This window comes from Pongo pygmaeus, chromosome 13 (genome assembly GCF_028885625.2).
Source record: "Pongo pygmaeus isolate AG05252 chromosome 13, NHGRI_mPonPyg2-v2.0_pri, whole genome shotgun sequence".
Taxonomy (NCBI): Eukaryota; Metazoa; Chordata; class Mammalia; order Primates; family Hominidae; genus Pongo; species Pongo pygmaeus.
This window is the reverse complement of record NC_072386.2, coordinates 122895841-122912859: the sequence shown is the minus strand read 5'-3', so window position 1 is coordinate 122912859 and position 17019 is coordinate 122895841. Positions and strand designations below refer to the sequence as shown.

The 17019-nt window shown below is 53.1% G+C and overlaps 1 protein-coding gene across 10 annotated transcripts in view; it reads right to left on the bottom strand.

Annotated features, from left to right (window-relative positions):
* NTNG2 (netrin G2) overlaps nt 1-17019 on the bottom strand; it is an 82486-nt gene that overhangs the window by 36819 nt on the left and 28648 nt on the right. For 9 of the 10 annotated variants that reach the window (XR_010123377.1, XM_063649972.1, XM_063649971.1 and 6 more), the window contains one exon: nt 8880-9523. Coding sequence is in view for 9 of the 10 variants with exons in the window: in XM_063649972.1 (XP_063506042.1) it covers nt 8880-9523 (644 nt within the window). In the remaining variant the exon portion in view is untranslated. Of the gene's footprint in view, nt 1-8879; nt 9524-16409; nt 16513-17019 lie in introns of all 10 variants that reach the window. The other variant, XM_063649976.1, reaches the window with a different exon arrangement.

The window sequence follows — 17019 nt, the reverse complement described above, 5'->3', positions numbered from 1 at the left end:
CCTTATCTGATGTGATTGGTGTCCCTGTAGGAAGAGACACGGGGAGACAGCGTGTAAGACAGATGCTCAGGGAGCGGACAGCCGCAAGACAAGGCAGAGACTGGAGTGACGCAGCTGCAAGCCCAGGAACGCCAGAGGCTGCCGGCCCCACCAGGAGCAAGCGGAGGGCGGAGGGTGTGGGACAGGTTCCCCACTGCAGGTTCCACAGTGAGCCCAGCTGCACCCTGATTTCAGAGTCCTGACCTCCACCCAGTTTGTGGTACTTTGTTATGGAGGCTCCAAGAAACCAAGGCAGTGCCCATTAGAAATATGTGTTAATTCATACCTGCAAGGTCTGAGAAAAAACATCTGTTAAGTGAATTAATATGATGGCGAGAAAGCTCGCAGAGGAAATGCCTTCTCAGGCAAGAGAAGAGGGAACCCCGATTCTGCCCAGTGCCGCTGGGAAGGCGTTGCTGTGCGTGACTCTCTCCCAAGCACCTGCAGGGCTCCCCAAGCCTCCTGTGACCCTGGCCAAGGCCAAGATGCCCCTCCTGCCCTCTCTGCCCCACCCAGCAGTGGAGCAGAGCCAAAGACCAGAGGAGACCCCAGGCCCAGGGGTCAACCACCCGCCTTGGCAGTGGACCCCCCAACTCTTTAGCACAGTCTGGCCCCTTCCCAACACCGGCACTTCTCAGTGGAGGCCGACGTGGTCTTGAATCGTGCATGCCTGCTTTTTGGTGGGAAGCAGTAGCTCAGGGGGCCTGGGAGATGCAGTTGAAGGTGTGTGAACTGTGCTTAACAAAATGTCTGTCCCCAAAGAGCTGGGTGTCCCCAAAGAGTTGGGTTTATTTTATTTATTTATTTATTTATTTTTTATTTTTTTGAGACGGAGTCTTGCTCTGTCACCCAGGCTGGAGTGCAATGGCATGATCTCGGCTCACTGCAATCTCCGCCTTCTGGGTTCAAGTGATTCTCCTGCCTCAGCCTCCTGAGTAGCTGGGATTACAGGTGCATGCCACCATGCCTGGATAAATTTTGTATTTTTAGTAGAGACAGGGTTTCACCATGTTGGTCAGGCTGGTTTTGAACTCCTGACCTCAGGTGATCAGCCTGCCTCGGCCTCCCAAAGTGTTGGGATTACAGGCGTGAGCCACCACGCCCGGCCAAAAGTTGGGTTTAAAAAATGAAAAGCAGAACACAAAGCTGCCTTTCCAGGGACTCTCCAAATATTTTGGGATCATGTACCCCCTTTGAGAATGGAACAAAAACTAGGGGCTCTCACCAACTGACTGCATACACACGACACTTAGCATATATTTCAGGGAGTTCATGGATGATTGAAGCCCACCCTTTGCACTCCTAAGAGCCCATAGGCCCCGGTAGAAGAACCTCCAGGCCCTCTGTGATCTGCTGTTCTTTCTCCGTAACCCTGACAGTCGTGGCTCCTTTCCCTGGATGGTCTCACTTAAACTCCAGGGTGATTGTCTCCATTTTGTGGAGGTGGGAAGGAGGCAAAGACAGGTTAGGCAACTTGCCCAGGGTCACACCTAATCTAGAATTTGCACTTGGACAGTCTGACATGGAGACCACCCATCCATCTATTTCCTTCATTTTTTAGTGTGCTAAAATATACATATATATTTATCACCTTACCATTTTTTTTTCCTTCGATATGGAGTCTCTCTCTGTCACCCAGGCTGGAGTGCAGTGGTGCGATCTCAGCTCACTGCAACCTCCACTTCCCTGGTTCAAGTGATTCTCCTGCCTCAGCTTCCCAAGTAGGTGGGATTACAGGCACCTGCTACCACACCTAGGTAATTTTTGTATTTTTAGTAGAGACGGGGTTTTGCCATGTTGGCCAGGCTGGTCTTGAGCTCCTGACCTCAAGTGATCCGCCCGCCTCGGCCTCCCAAAGTGCTGAGATTACAGGCATGAGCCACCGCACCCGGCCACCTTACCATTGTTAAGTGTACGGTCTGGTGGCATTAGCACATCCACAGTGCTGTGCAAGCACCGTTACCATCCCTCTCCAGAACTTTAAATCATCCCAAACTGAAGCTGTCTCCATTAAATACTAACCCCCATTCCGCCTTCCCCCAGCCCCTTGCAGCCATCACTCTACTTTCTGTCTATGAATTTGACGACTCTGGGGACGTAGGGTAAGCAGAATCATATGGTACTTGTCTTTTTGTGTCTGGTTTATTTCACTTAGCATCTTGTCCTCAGGGTTCATCTGTGTTGCAGCGTGTGTCAGGTTCTCCCTCCTTTTTATGGCTGAATCATATTCCATTGTATGGATGGGCCACATTTTGTGTCTTCATTTGTTGATGAACAGTTGTGTTGTTTCTACCTTTTGACTACTCTGAATAAAGCTGCTATAAACATGGGTGTACAAGTATCTGTTCAAGTCCCTTCTTTCAATTCTGTTGGGTCTATACCTAGGAGCAGAATTGCTAAATCTATATTTAAGTTGTTCAGGAGCCACCATACTGTTCTCCACTGTGACTGCACCGTTTTTGTTCCCACCAGCAATGCATGAAGGTTCCGATTTTTCCACATCCTTGCCAACACTTGTTATTTTTTGCTTTTCCAATAATAGCCATCCTCGTGGGTACCTCCACCTATTTTGTTTTCATTGAGATGGGGGTCTCACTATATTGCCCAGGCTGGTCTTGAGCTCCTGGACTCAAGTGATCCTCCTGCCTCAGCCTCCCAAAGTGCTAGAATTACAGGCACGAGCCACCACACCCAGCCCTTCCATCTATATCTCAACCTCCTGGCCTCAGTTTCCTCATCTGTGTCATGGGGACAATGATCCTCACAGGATAGGAATTAATGAGGAAATGCACATAAAGGACTCAGGATGCTACCTGGGCTATGGGAATTCTCAGTGAATGACAGTTAATATTGCTGAGGGAGGAGTCTCTGCCTTCCCAGAATTTCAAGGAGTCAGTGCAGGCAGAATAACATCATAGAATTCCCTTCTTGCCCCTGTTTTTCCTGTCGAGCAGCTGAGAAAGAGATGCAGGGAGGGTGGGTACAGGAATAGGGTGGCTGAAATCGCCTGTCTCTGTGCTCCCCTCCCCGCACCCACCTGCCCACCCTCCATGGTTTTCTTCCCTCTGCTGTTTCTATTCTAGTCCAGTGTCCGTCCATCTCCAGTTATGGGGCGATCAATAGGGACAGGACGTTTATGGAAGAAAACAAGAAGGCAAGAAAGAGGGGAGGGTGTCAAGGGGGGAAAAACCAGGTTGGGGGAGGCCCAGGGACATAGAGCAGCTAGACCCCCGCAGGGTCTGGGGAAGCTGGGTCTGCAGGAGCTGGGCTTGGCCAGTCTGGAGCTCAGATATGCCCATCCAGGCCCAGCTCAGCCTCTTGGAACTCACGGGTTTCCTCTCGCTCAAGGACTTCAGCCTCCTCCTGGGCAGAAAGCGGGTGAGGATGCAATGCCTGGCACGTAACCCATAGGTTCCCAATAAATGGTACCTGCCTTTCCTGTTCCCTTAATCCACATTTATTCCTGTTTAACAGAATGGGCACACAAGACCTTAATTTGGTGCAAAGGACCTCCCTTCATCATCTCCCACAAACACCACACACTGGGCTTGAATACCTCCAGGAATGGGGAACTCATTCCTCCTTTCCTGTTCCTGCTGGCAAAGGACCCGCTAGGCTGCCTCCCCGGAGCTTCCTGGGTTTTCCGGGCAGAGGAACTTGTGTGGGATGATGCCCCCTTCCCTCTGACTCCCAGGTCTGGAGTGGGCAGGGCTGGCTGGGTTGTTTTCTGTCTTGCCCCTGCCCTGGCTCCAGTGTGTTGGCCCTGCCTTGGGCCCTTCGAATGCAGCTGCTACCACGGCTGCAGGAGGACACTGAGCATTTCAGAGCCGGGGTGTTCCCTGGCAGCTCGTGAGCTGCTCTGGGCTGCAGCGGCATTTTGTTTTCCTTGCACAGAGTTTAAACAACTTTTTGAAGTAGGTGCCAATATTTTTGAAAGCAAGAGACTTTACATAGATACTTCTGTGCACCTTCCTTTGTAACCGCAGAAGATCTGGAATGTTTGGTCCACTGTCTTGTGAGGAGCCTGCTGTCTCCATTTCTCCCCAGGCCACACCCTTCCCTATCGCTTCTGCTGGTACCATAGGTACCCATATACATTATCTTCTTCTCTTATTTTTATTATTCATTTGAATTTATTATTATTTTTTTAGAGACAGGATCTCTCTCTGTCACCCAGGCTGGAGTGCTGTGGCACCATCATAGCTCACTGCAGCCTCAACCTCCCAGGCTCAAGTAATCCTTCTGCCTCAGCCTCCCAAGTAGCTAGGACTACAGGCGCACACCACCATGCCTGGCTTCCACGTAAGTTGTGTTCCCAGCCTCTGCAGACATTTGGGATTGCAACCCCTATGAACCCAGAGGCATACTTCCACACTCCTTCTAGTACCTGGGGTAGGTGCAGGAATGGCCTCATATCTAGGCAGCCCTGACCCCAAGCCTCCCCCACTTCCCTTTCCCACCGTCTAACCAGAGGAATGAGACACTGGGATAATCTCTTTGAATATAGCATTTCATCAACTCCTCACAACAGGCAGCTGAAGTCATTACTATTTCTCCATTTTGCAGATGAGAAAACTGAGGTTCCAACAGGTTACAGTCATCCATCTCCATGGATGCAGCAGCTTCCACCTCTCCAGCTCACTTGAGGAGCTTTGCAAAGACACAGCCTTCTGGACCTCACCCCAAGCCTCCCGGTCCCAGAGCTCTCAGTGGTGGGGCTGGGGAACCCTGTCTTAAATGGCTGTCCTGTGAGATGCTGGGTCAGGTTTGGGCCCCCCTTCTCTTAATGGTTGTATGGAGGGTGAGGGCGGAGGCCCCTCCCGCTCCAAGCACCATAAAGGGATGATCTCATTCCTCCTCAAATCCAGATTCTGCCCCAGATTTGCTGCACAGTCTGAAGCCAGCCACTCTCCAGGCTCCGCACCTGAGTTTCCCCATGTGTGGAAGGAGAAAATAGCTCCCACCCCCTGCCTGCCTTCCAGGAATGGGCACGTGGAGCAGGCTCCGCGGGAGGCAGGGAGGGGGCGTGGCTGGGACTTGCGGGTGCTTGTGCTTCTCTCAGAGCCACCGGCACCCCACCTGCCCCCTGTGGGGCTGCAGCTCAGTCTGTCCCCACCTCTGTCCCCTTCACCATTTGTACCAGTCCCTCCTTCCCAGGGCCCTGGGCTGGCTGCAGCTGCTCCAGCCCCTCCTCCGCAGCCAGGTGCCTCTGTCCTCCCCCTCCTGCCTACATCACTGCCTGCCACTGGAGTCCCCCCTTGGAGCTGGAAATCGCTGATTTGAGTGGCAGAGCAGGGAGCCACCACCTATCAAAGAACCTTCAATTCAAAGGGGAGTCCCGTGGGATCGCCCCATCATACAGGCTACCTGAGCTCCAGGTGGGCTCAAGTCAGAGTTGGGACCTGAAATGAGGCAGCCACTGGGCCAGGGCTAGGGACTGCTTGGTGGCTGAGTCTGTCTTGAGCCCGGACATGCTTGTGTCTGGATGTTAGCTGTCTGCCACGTACTGGCGCTGTGCAATCTCCTTCTATTCCCTGACCTCAGAGTCCTCGGCTTCTTCATCTGAAAACATGAGGCTAGGAGAGCGCTGTCCCTGCAGGGAGAGCTCCAGGGGGCGGGGATCAGGTCTGGCTTGCTCAGTGCCGTGTCCTTGGCTTGTGGGATCCGAGCCATTCAATAACCATTGGGGAATTAAACGGCTATTGATTAAACAAGAAAATACCCATGAAGCCATTAATAACAGCGCTCAATAGCAAATGAGCCCGTAGCAAATGCTCGATAAACATTTGCTGTTCTTGTTAGTGGACCACAGCGGAGGCACTGGGCAACATGGCGGTCATGAAATTCTGAGGGAATCCTCAGAACAGGTTCAGTGTAAAATCCCAGAGCCTGGGAACCCCCAGGGGTCCCTGGTGCCCACTCAGGAACTTCGGGTCCCACATCCCCCTTTGCCACCAGTCCTGTGTCTCTGGCTTCTCAGCACGGCTGGACTTTCCCAGGGGAACTGAAGAGGGAAAAGGGGAGGTAACCTCAGTCCTTCGCTGAACCGTCTAACCCGACCCAATTCAACAAGCCAAGCTGCCGCCTGAAGAGTGTTTACTCTCTCTGAATTGATTGCACACTCTCGCCACCACCTCAGCTCCTCCCCGCCGCCCACAGAGGCTGGGTGCCAAGGGGAACCACCTCCAGGGAGACATGGGCTCCAGGCAGCCTCAGGCCTCTTGTCACAGATGGGAAATCGAGGCAGGATGCAGACGGGCAGGGTTTGAACCCCAGGTCACCCTGCTGGGGTTGAAGGGGCACCACCAAGCCCTGAGCATCACAGTCCCAGTCTGGACCCTTCAGCTGGCCCAGACATGAGGGCCCCACATGAGCCGCCTTATGAAAGGTAAGGCAGGGTCCTTGAACAGTTGCCTGAAGATGAGGGTTTCCCTGAGCAGTCCAAGGTCAAAAGACAAGCCAGGAGCCTGCAGGGCCTGGGGAGCTGGTTCCCAGCCCTGAGCTGCTAAGCCCAGTGGGACTGCGGGGATTGGCGGGTGTCTAGTAGCAACCAGACAATTGCATCCCGAGGGCAGAGGTCACGGAGATGCCCAGAGGCTGAAAGTCTGGACACCATTTCCACAACAGTGCCTATATATGGGGTGGTTTCCAGAACATTCCTGATTTTGAATATCCTGTCCCAATTGGAGGTGGGTTAGAGATCACGGGTGTCAGAACCACGGGCCCCTGTCTGCACCTGCTTCACTCCCATCTGCCAGACTTGAAGCTGACTCCAGCTTCATGAACGACCTGCCTTTGCCTTTGCCCACCTGGAATCCACACACACCGTCAAAGTGAAACAAAATGCAAATACAAGCTGGAAACAGCAGCACCACAGCGGCCTGCCCAGCCTCACGGCGTAGGCATCACCACAGCACATGGCTGGCAAACGGGCTTCCAGCCTTTCTCCCCAACCCATGATGTTTTTTCCCAGTCCCGTACACACTTACAGCCAATGTGTGTTCAAGACGCAGAAATGATATACAAGGCATATTATATATTTTCAAAAACAGGATTATACTCTACCTGCCATATGGCAAATCACTTTTTCCACTTGTCAGGAATTACAGATTTGGGTGGGCATTGAAAGCCTGCAGTGGAGAGATGCCCACAGTGATCATCCCAGCTGGGCTCCCCAGGTGCAGCCCCTGCCTGCACCTGCCTAAGCCAGGCTCCTGGCCCGGACTGCCCCAGCACCCTTGGGTCTCAACTCTCTCCTCCCTCAGCCCGCCCCAGCCCTCTCACTCCATTATTTTGTCCAATTTTTTTATTAAACACTTTTTTTTAGCGCATATTATGTGCCAGGCACTGCTCTGAGTGCTTCATCAACTTTAACTCATTTAACCCTCACCACAATCCAGCAAGAGAAGTATGCTCGTTACCATCCCCATGCTACAGATGGTCCAGGGAAGATGGCATTGCCCCCACAGACTGGCATATTATCTGCCAAAAGAACAAGTGACCCAGGACAGCACAGAACCGTTTAATCATCCACAGTCTAAACAGTTTTTGGGAGGTAAAGGCTGCTTTCATCTCCTATGACAGTCTTTTGCCTTCCTCAAAGTTTCCTCAAAACACATTCCCCTCCAGAGCTGGGCAAGAAAGAGCTGCCGCAGCAGGCCTGGGTTGTCCACACCCTGCACATTCCAAAGAAAGATCTGACTTTGGCCTGGTTTCTGCGAGGTGACCTCTAATCCATAAGCTGTTGGAGTGTCCTGTCTAGGAAGTGTCCATGTTTGCCTGCGGGTCTTGGGCCACATCAGAGAGCCTATGCTAATGATGAGATTTATTGGGGGGCCTTGGGCCATGTAGTATTAGCTCGACCTCTGGAGGGATTGGAGCCAAAGGCCAGCCACATCATCAGCAATGCCTATATCATCAACTCCCAATAAAAACTCTGGACACTGAGGCTTCAGTAAGCATCCCTGCCTGGCGATAGTTCACAAGCATTGTCCCATGTCACTGCTGGGAGAATCAAGTGCTGCCTGCACAACCCCACTGCGAAAGAACAATGAGAAGCTCGCACCTGGTATCTCCTGGACCCAGCCCTGTGCACCTTTTCCTGTTGCTGATTTTAATCTGTATCCTTCATTGTAATAAACCATAACTGTGAATATAGCAGCTTTGCTGAGTTCTGTGAGATTTTCTAGTGAATCATGGAGCCTGAGGGCGGTCTCGGAAACCCCTGAACGTGAGAGCCCATTCACTGAGCCCAGCTCTGCCCAGACAGGCTCCACTCCCGCCCTCCACACCTCCAACACATGCACTTCCGTCTTCCAACACGTGCACCTTCTTCTGCGGAAAAGCTCAGGCATTGGGTCTGTGCAGCCCCAGCCATCTTAGGCAGTCCCTATGATGTAATATCAGGTAATGTCCTGGGAACCAGGTAACGTCCCAGCTGCTAGGTAACCTCCTGGAAACCAAGTAACATCTCAAGAATTAGATAATGTCCCAGGCACCAGGTAACATCCCAAGAACCAGGTCATGTCCCAGGTACCAGGTAACATCTCAAGAACCAGGTCATGTCCCAGGTACCAGGTAACATCCCAAGAACCAGGGGATGTGTCACATACCAGGTAACCCCCAGGGAACCAGGTAACGATGTATCACATACCAGGTAACCCCCAGGGAACCAGGTAACGATGTATCACATACCAGGTAACGCCCAGGGAACCAGGTAACATCCCAAGAACCCAGTCATGTTCCACATACCAGGTAACATCCCAGCTATCCAATAACGTCCCAGGTAACAGATAGCATCCCAGGTTGCAGGTGACATCCAGGGCTTCCCCCGGCCTTACCTGCCAATGACCTCGATGTTGGAGATGGCGTAGAAGTACTTGTAGAGGTTCTCCCGCTGCACATAGGTGCCGCCCAGTGCCGGGCGCAGCAGCCGCATGCGCAGGTCGGTGAGGGTGAAGAACTCCTTGAGACCCTTGGCGCTCTCCAGCCGCGTGTAGAGGTTGTCCATGTTGCGCAGGTCGGGGCCGGCAAAGATGGCGAAGCGGTCCCGCACCTCGAAGCGCACGTGCTTCTCCTTCTTGGAGCCCGCCCAGCGCGAGTACTCCTCGGTGCAGAGCACGCGGTGCGCGCTGGAGGACGACATGTCGCGGGCCCGGCGGGCGGACATGCCGAAGGCCTCCATGCAGTCCTCCGCGTAGAACTGGTAGGGCTGCCACGTGCGCCCGTTGTCCAGGGACTTCTCCAGGACCATGACCGTGGGCCGGCCGTACTCGAAGGTCATCACCACGTCGTCGGTCAGCTCCACGGTCTTGTTCCACGAAAGGGTGATGTTGGCTTCCAGCGGGCTGGGGTAGCGGCTCCAGGTGATGCTCTGCCAGTAGGTGGCCAGGCCCTCCTCCTCCTTGTCGAACATGAGCCTGGGCGGGTGGGCCAGGTCCGGGTTGGAGGCGTCACACTCGTTGCTGCATAGGTAGGGATTCTCCTGCAGCGGGGAGAGGAGAAGGGAAGGGTGGGTGCTGGATGCTCGGGACGGCCTGGGAAGCCTCCGCGCGGCCTAGCCCCTGCCTGCGAGCTGAGACACCTGCTCTGTGGCTACAGGGCCTGTGCTCCGGTGCTCAGACACAGCTGGGGGATTTGTGCCCATTTCCTCAATGCGTGCAGAGGTGTGCAATCCCGTGGCTTCCAAAGGAAATGCATACTTGTTCCTGATCTAAATACAGACAACCAAGAAGGCTGGGTGTTAGTCCCCTGCTCTGAAGTCCTCCATGGCTCCCCGTTGCCTGGAATACACAGACCTGACTCTGCAATATACCGACCCCAACCTGCCCTCCCACACCTGGTGACACTGTGCCTGGGCCTCCCCAGGACAGCTGTCCTCCTGCCCCTGCCTGGTTGTACCTCTGAGCCTATGCAGATGGCATTCTGTCTCCTTCATGTGTCCTTCCATTCTGTCTGCCTAAAAAATTCCCATTCACTTTCTCGACTCTGTAAACATCTCCTAAGCCGAGTCACCTTCCTGAGCCTTTTATTTTTTAATTTTAATTTTTTTTTAAATTGTGATGGAGTCTTGCTATGTTTCCAAGGATGGAGTGCAGCGGGGCAATCTTGGCTCACTGCAAGCTCCACCTCCCAGGTTCCAGCAATTCTCCTGCCTCAACCTCCCAAGTAGCTGGGATTACAGGCATGCACCACTCCCGGCTAATTTTTGTATTTTTAGTAGAGACAGGGTTTCACCATGTTGGCCAGGCTGGTCTCGAACTCTGACCTCAGTTAATCCACCCGGCTTGCCCTCCCAAAGTGCTGGGATTGCAGACGTGAGCCACTGCGCCCGGCCCCTGAGCCTTTTTACCTGTACCCTTAGGATTGGTGAACACATTGAGGTGCTCAAAGAGGGCCTGAAAGCTCTGGGTCCCTCCCCGATCCCTTACTCTGTGAGTCTCTTCTATCTGGCTGTTCCTGAATTTGATAAACGGGTAAATGTAGGGAAAATGCCTTTCTAAGTTCCGTGAGCTATTCTAGCAAACTATCAAACCTGAGGGAGGGGTCGTGGGAACCCCCAATTTACAGCCAATCGGACAGAAGTACGGGAGGCAGGAACTTGCAATTGCATCAGAGGTGGGGCAGTAGGGTGCGACCGAGCCCTTCACCTGAGGGTTCTGACGCCAGCTCTGGGCAGTGTCAGAATTGAACAGAATCATTGGACACCCAGTGGTGTCCAGAGAGCTAGAGAATAGGTTGTTGGTGTGGAAAACCCACACATTTGGTGTGAGAAGTGTCATTGATGGAAACAGGCCAGAGGGATCTGAAAATGTCACTAACGTAGTGGTCCCCAGGGTCAGAGGGATAACTAGGCCGAGCACAGGGCATTTTTAGGACAGTGAGGCTATGCCGTATAATGCTGCAGTGGTGGATGCGTGCCATTATGCACGAGTCAAAACCCGTAGACCCGGGCCGGGTGCGGTGGCTCACACCTGTAATCCAGCACTTTGGGAGGCCGGGGCGCGCAGATCACCTGAGGTCAGGAGTTCAAGACCAGCCTGACCAACGTGGAGAAACCCTGTCTCTACTAAAAATACAAAAAAATTACCCGGGCGTGGTGGCGCATGCCTGTAATCCCAGTTACTGGGGAGGCTGAGGCAAGAGAATCACTTGAACCTGGGAGGCGTAGGTTGCAGTGAGTCGAGATCGTGCCATTGCACTCCAGCCTGGGCAACAAGAGTGAAACTCCGTATCAAACAAAAACAAAAACAAACAAAAACAAAACAAAACAAACAAAAAAACCCATAGACCTGCACAACACAGTAAGTGAACTCTCATGTAAATTATGGACTTTAGTTAATAATAATATATCAACAATGGTTCATCAGACATGACTAAAATGGTGGCTCACGCCTGGAATCCCAACACTCCGGGAGGCCAAGACAGGAGGGTCACTTGAGCCCAGGAGTTTGAGACCAGCCCAGGCAACATAGAGAGATGTCTCCACAAACAATAAAAAATAAACTGGGTGTGGTGTGGTGGCACGCGCCTCTAGTCCCAGCTACTCAGGGGGCAGAAATGGGAGGATCACTTGAGGCCAGGAGTTTAAGATCAGCCTTGGCAACACAGCAAGACCCTGTATCTACAAAAAAATTTTAAAAATTAGCTGGGCATAGTGGTGCACACCTGTGGTCCTAGCTACTTGGGAGGCTGGGGCTGGAGATTGCTTGAGCCCAGGAGTTTGAGGCTGCAGTGAACTATGCAGCACCACTGCACTGTAGCCTGGATGACAGAGAGAGACCCTGTCTCTAAAGAAATTCCCCAAAACAAAGGCCGAGCGTGGTGGCTCACGCCTGTAATCCCAGCACTTTGGGAGGCTGAGGCGGGTGGATCACGAGGTCAAGAGATCGAGACCGTCCTGGCTAACAAGGTGAAACCCCATCTCTACTAAAAATACAAAAAAAAAAAAAAAAAAAAAAATAGCTGGGCGTGGTGGCGGGCGCCTGTAGTCCCAGCCACTGGGGAGGCTGAGGCGGGAGAATGGTGTGAACCCAGGAGGCGGAGCTTGCAGTGAGCCGAGATTGCACCACTGCACTCCAGCCTGGGTGACAGAGCGAGACTTTGTCTCAAAAAAAAAAAAAAAAAGAATCCCCCAAAACCTCAAATATCCCCCACTAATGCAAGATGTGGATAATAGGCAGGGAAAGATGGTGGGTGGGGGAGAGTGGCATGGGATTTTAGGTACTTTCTGTACTATCTGCTCAATTTTCTGTAAATCTAAAATTGCTTTAAAATATAAAGTCTATTAATTAAAGAAAGAAAGAAAGAAACAAACAAACAAATGAACACTGTCATTAACGACCACCCAGTGCTCCGGACCACTTGTGGCCCTTTTTGATGAATATTTCAGGCGTCTGGTTTGCTCAGAGACAAAATGGCTTGGATCTAAGTTAAAACCTCTCACTCTCGAATGAGCTGTTTGTCCCCCATGGGGGAAATGGGGCCTACCGCCTTCTGAGGGGCTGAGCCACACTCCCGTGGCCCCCACCAGGCGCCACTGCAGCAGCCTTAGCCTGTGGGCTTCGATCCTGTAGGGTGGAGGACAGGTTCCCCGGCTGCCTGGGGTTCCTTGGTGGCAGGGCTGACCCTCGGTTCATTGAGGCAGGTTCCACAAATCCCTCTTTGACCCAAATAGCTCTGTCTTCAGGCCCCCATGCAACCTCAGGGTGGCAGGAGCTCACCATAGAGTTCAATATCTCCTTAAGCAGATGGGGGGACTGAGGCCCCGGCTCAGGGCAGGACTGGACCCAGCCTTCTCAAGAGCAGACGGCACCTCTGAGGAGGAGTCTGCTGTTACCATCAGAGATATCCACACCACTGGCAAGCCCACCGTGCCAGGACAGCAGAGGGACATGGGGCGGGGGGTGCCTAGCTTCCTCACTCACTGGCCAGGTGACTCTGGGCAAGACACACCCTGTCCTGGGCTGTTACCTGGAATGGCGAGGGGCTGAGAGGCTGCGGGGATGGCCCAATGGCCTGAGTGGGTAGCAGGTGCTGGGCTGGAGGAGGCAGGCTTGACCCGTGAGGGAGCCGGCAGCCGGGAAGGGTGCTCTGAGCCTGGACGCAGAATGAGGTCTGTCTGTGCTGCTCGGGAGGAGTGATGGGCAGGTGCTCCAAGAGCTTGCACCTGGGCTCTGGCACCCAGGCACGTGCCCCCCTTCCCCCAGCCCAGCCATCACCCCCTTCCCGAAGTCCCAGTGCTGCTTCTGCTGCCCCTGGGGCCTTCCTAGGGGCTGAATGGTGTCCCCCAGATTTCTATGTTGAAGCCCTAACCCTAGTATGTGAGAATGGGACTGTATTTGGAGATAGATTCTCTTTCGAGAGGTGACTGAGGTTAAATGGGACCCTCAGGGTGGCCCTAGTCCAATCTGACTGGTGGCCTTGGAAGAAGAAGTTTGGCTGCCGGATGAGACGCTGGGGCCCATGTGCACAGAGAAAAGGCCGTTTGAAGGCACAGTGAGAAGGCGGCCGGCTCCAAGCCAGGGAGAGAGGCCTCTGCAGAAACCAAACCTGCCAACAACTTCGTCTTGGACTTTCAGCCTCCAGAACAAGGAAAGACATTTTTGTTGTTTAAGCCACCTGGGTCTCGTGTGGTACTTTGTTATGGTGGCCGGAGCTGACTAAGACGAGCCTCATGCCAGGTGAGCAAAGAGGGAACAGGCCGGGAGGAATGGCTCAGAGGGGTAGAGACGAATTGGGAGTTTTTGATGATTTCCCCAGAGGCTGTCTCTGGGGTCTCCTCCACCAGCCTGGTTTCTCAGTACGCTGGCACCAAGCGGTGTCAGACTGTGTCACCTACCCAGAAAGCTCTTATCAACCCAGCACTGAAGCTGTGCCATTTCCCAGGCCACTTCGTCCCCTCCCACCTCAGAGCTTGTGCTCCTTTGGCCACTCTCTGTCCTCCTGGTTTTCAGAGCCCTCCCACATGTGCCTCCTCCAGGAGGCCCTCCTGACTTGAATCAGTCTTTGAACCCAGTTCTCTCATCATCCATCATAGAGTTGTTAATGTGCTTATTGGGGACAGTGTAGTGAGGCCTGCATATTGGGCCTGGACCTCAGTAACCACTCACTCAATTATACTTATTATTATCATCATCATATTAATAAACTATTAATAAAATGACAGTGATATTGACATATCTCCTATTGAGTGTTGATAGCATTCCTGTCAACCCCAACTGCTGAGCCACCCACACTTCACCTTTTCCCTGGTGTCTCTTCGTCTTCCTACCTTACTTAGCCCTACCCTGCCCAGGCCCCTGATGGGTTCTATGGGGTGGGGGCGTTGCGGGGGGGACAGGGTATCCCTCAAAGCCCCCAGGTGCACCCGGCCTGTCTGTCACTGGGAAGACTGACACAGCTGGCTCTGGCAGGAGATGGGGGCTCCAAGCTGGCTGCTCCAACCTATGGGGCCCTCCGGCCCCCGCCCCGGCCGGGAAGCAGATGGTCAGAAACTAATGAATCAGCCTGTGTGTTTACAGGCCCCTCGCCTGCTGCGGAGCGGGCTCAGTCAACAGCAAGTACAATAAATAAATCTCGAGCCGCGGCCAACACAATTCTCTCTCCCTCTTTCTCTTTCTGTCTCTCTCCTTTTCCCCCTCTGAGTTCTCTCCCCAAGGTCTCAGAATTCCACTGAGCTGGTCAGGAGTGCGGAGCATCCCAGCAAAGGCACTGTTGGCGCTGACCTGACCTTCCTTTTCCTCTACAAACACAGTATTGCTTCCCCTCACTTTCCTTCTATTCTTGTTTTGTTTTGTTTTGTTTTTTGAGACAGAATCTTGCTCCGTGGCCCAGGCTGGAGAGCAGCGGCACAATCTCAGCTCACTGCAACCTCCGCTTCCTGGGTTCAAGCGATACTCCTGCCTCAGTCTCCCAGGGAGCTGGGACTACAGGCGTGCGCCACCCCGCCTGGCTAATTTTTGTATTTTTAGTAGAGACAGGGTTTCACCATGTTGGCCAGGCTGGTCTCGAACTCCTGACCTCAGGTGATCCGCCCGCCTCAGCATCCCAAAGTGCTGGGATTACAGGCGTGAGCCACTGGACCTTCTATTCTTCACTGGGGGAATTCTGGGGACCCACTGGGGTATTAGAAGCCCAGTTTACCCCAGTCCCCCCTACCCCAGTCCCCAGTCAGCATCTGACAGCTGATAATGTCGTGGGGGCGGGGCTGAGACTGGGAGTGTCTCCTCTGAGCGGGGGTGAAGGTTTGCCAGCCTCCTCCGGGTCTGCCCGTTTCCACCCATCTCCAGGACAGCAGATCAACTAATCACAAAAACAGCAGTCAGAACAAAGTGGCCTAATACAGGGAGAGATTGTTAGGCACACCTCTAGCCTTTCAGGATGGCTCCAAAGCCGCCCTTTGATAGTATCAAAAGTAGTAGCTGCCTCTTTAAATATTTCATGAAAATTAAAACAACAACAAAAATCATACCCCTGATTTTTAAGAACAGTCTTGGGATTTTCTCTAGAAAGATGCAGTAATGGCCAGGCACGGTGGCTCACGCCTGTAATCCCAGCACTCTGGGAGGCCAAGGCGGGTGGATCACGAGGTCAGGAGATCGAGACCATCCTGGCTAACACAGTGAAACCCCGTCTGTACTAAAAAATAAAAAAATTAGCCAGGTGTAGCGGCGGGCGCCTGTAGTCCCAGCTACTCGGGAGGCTGAGGCAGGAGAATGGCGTGAACCTGGGAGGTGGAGCTTGCAGTGAGCCAAGATCGCGCCACTGCACTCCAGCACTCCAGCCTGGGCAACAGAGCAAGACTCCATCTAAAAAAAAAAGAAAGAAAAAAAGATGCAGTAACATACCCATTTTCCATACAGTTTTGGACCCTGGAGTCTGAAAGCCCTGAGTTCCCTCTCAGCTCTCTCCTTTGAGGCTCTGTGACCTTGACGAAGTCACTTGACTTCTCTGAGTCTCTATTTTCTCATTGATTGCCATGTGAGATGGTCTGTGTCTCACACTACCTAGAATCCCTAGGAAATGTCTCCAAACGGGAGCGATTATTTTGAAACAGCAGCTTCGTATTAACTCAGGGACACTCCACTCCCAGCAACCTTCCACAGGAGGAAGGGGTGAGGCTGAGACCACCAGGCTTGTGCATGAGAAACCCTGGAACTTCATGGCATGGACCGTCCCGGGAACGGCTGACTCAGAAGAGTGTGATGATTGTAACATTCAGTGAGTGCCAGCCCTGTGCCCGGGCTGGGTTGGGTACTTCGCAGCCGCTCCTCCCTGCACCCTCTCAGCAACCCCCAGGGAGGTAGGTGCTACAGTCAGCTCCACGTCTCAGATAAGACACTAAGTACCCATGGCCGGACGTCACTTACCCATCCTCTGGGCTCCACGGGACCCAACCTTGAGGAATCTTGGGGAAACCAAGCCCGTCATGTCTACAGCTTTCCTATGTCTCTGGACACACAGGCAAGTCACCTGAAAGATCAGGCAGTGTGGCTAGAAGTCAAAGGAGGGTGGGCAGAGGGAAGGGAAGGCAGCCAGCCAGGCCCATAGCACCAGAGAACCGGGTGAGGAGGAGCCTCCTACACAGATGCCAAGCCTGAGCTCCTGGCATGAAATATTCCATGGAGAAACCATTTCATGCCATGCTTTTCAAGCCTCGTGATGGGCGCTTAAATGCTATTCCTTTTATGTTATTTTCTGTGCAAAGGGTACAGTCAAAGTCAGAGGCCAGGTTGTAAACATCATAGGCAAGCTGCAGGCAAAAAACATAATTGAATGGGAAAGTGAACTGTTAGCAAGAATGGAGGTAAATGTGCCCGTGGGAAGCCCAGCCATTTGAACCTCCAGGCCCCTGACTAAGGAGCCCGTGGAGGGGCAGTCACTGGAATGGTCACCAAGTCTCAGGAAGAAGAACAGACAACGTCATGCAGCTGGCCTTGCACCCAAGCCTGCGCTGGGATGAAATCTCACAGTTGGGAT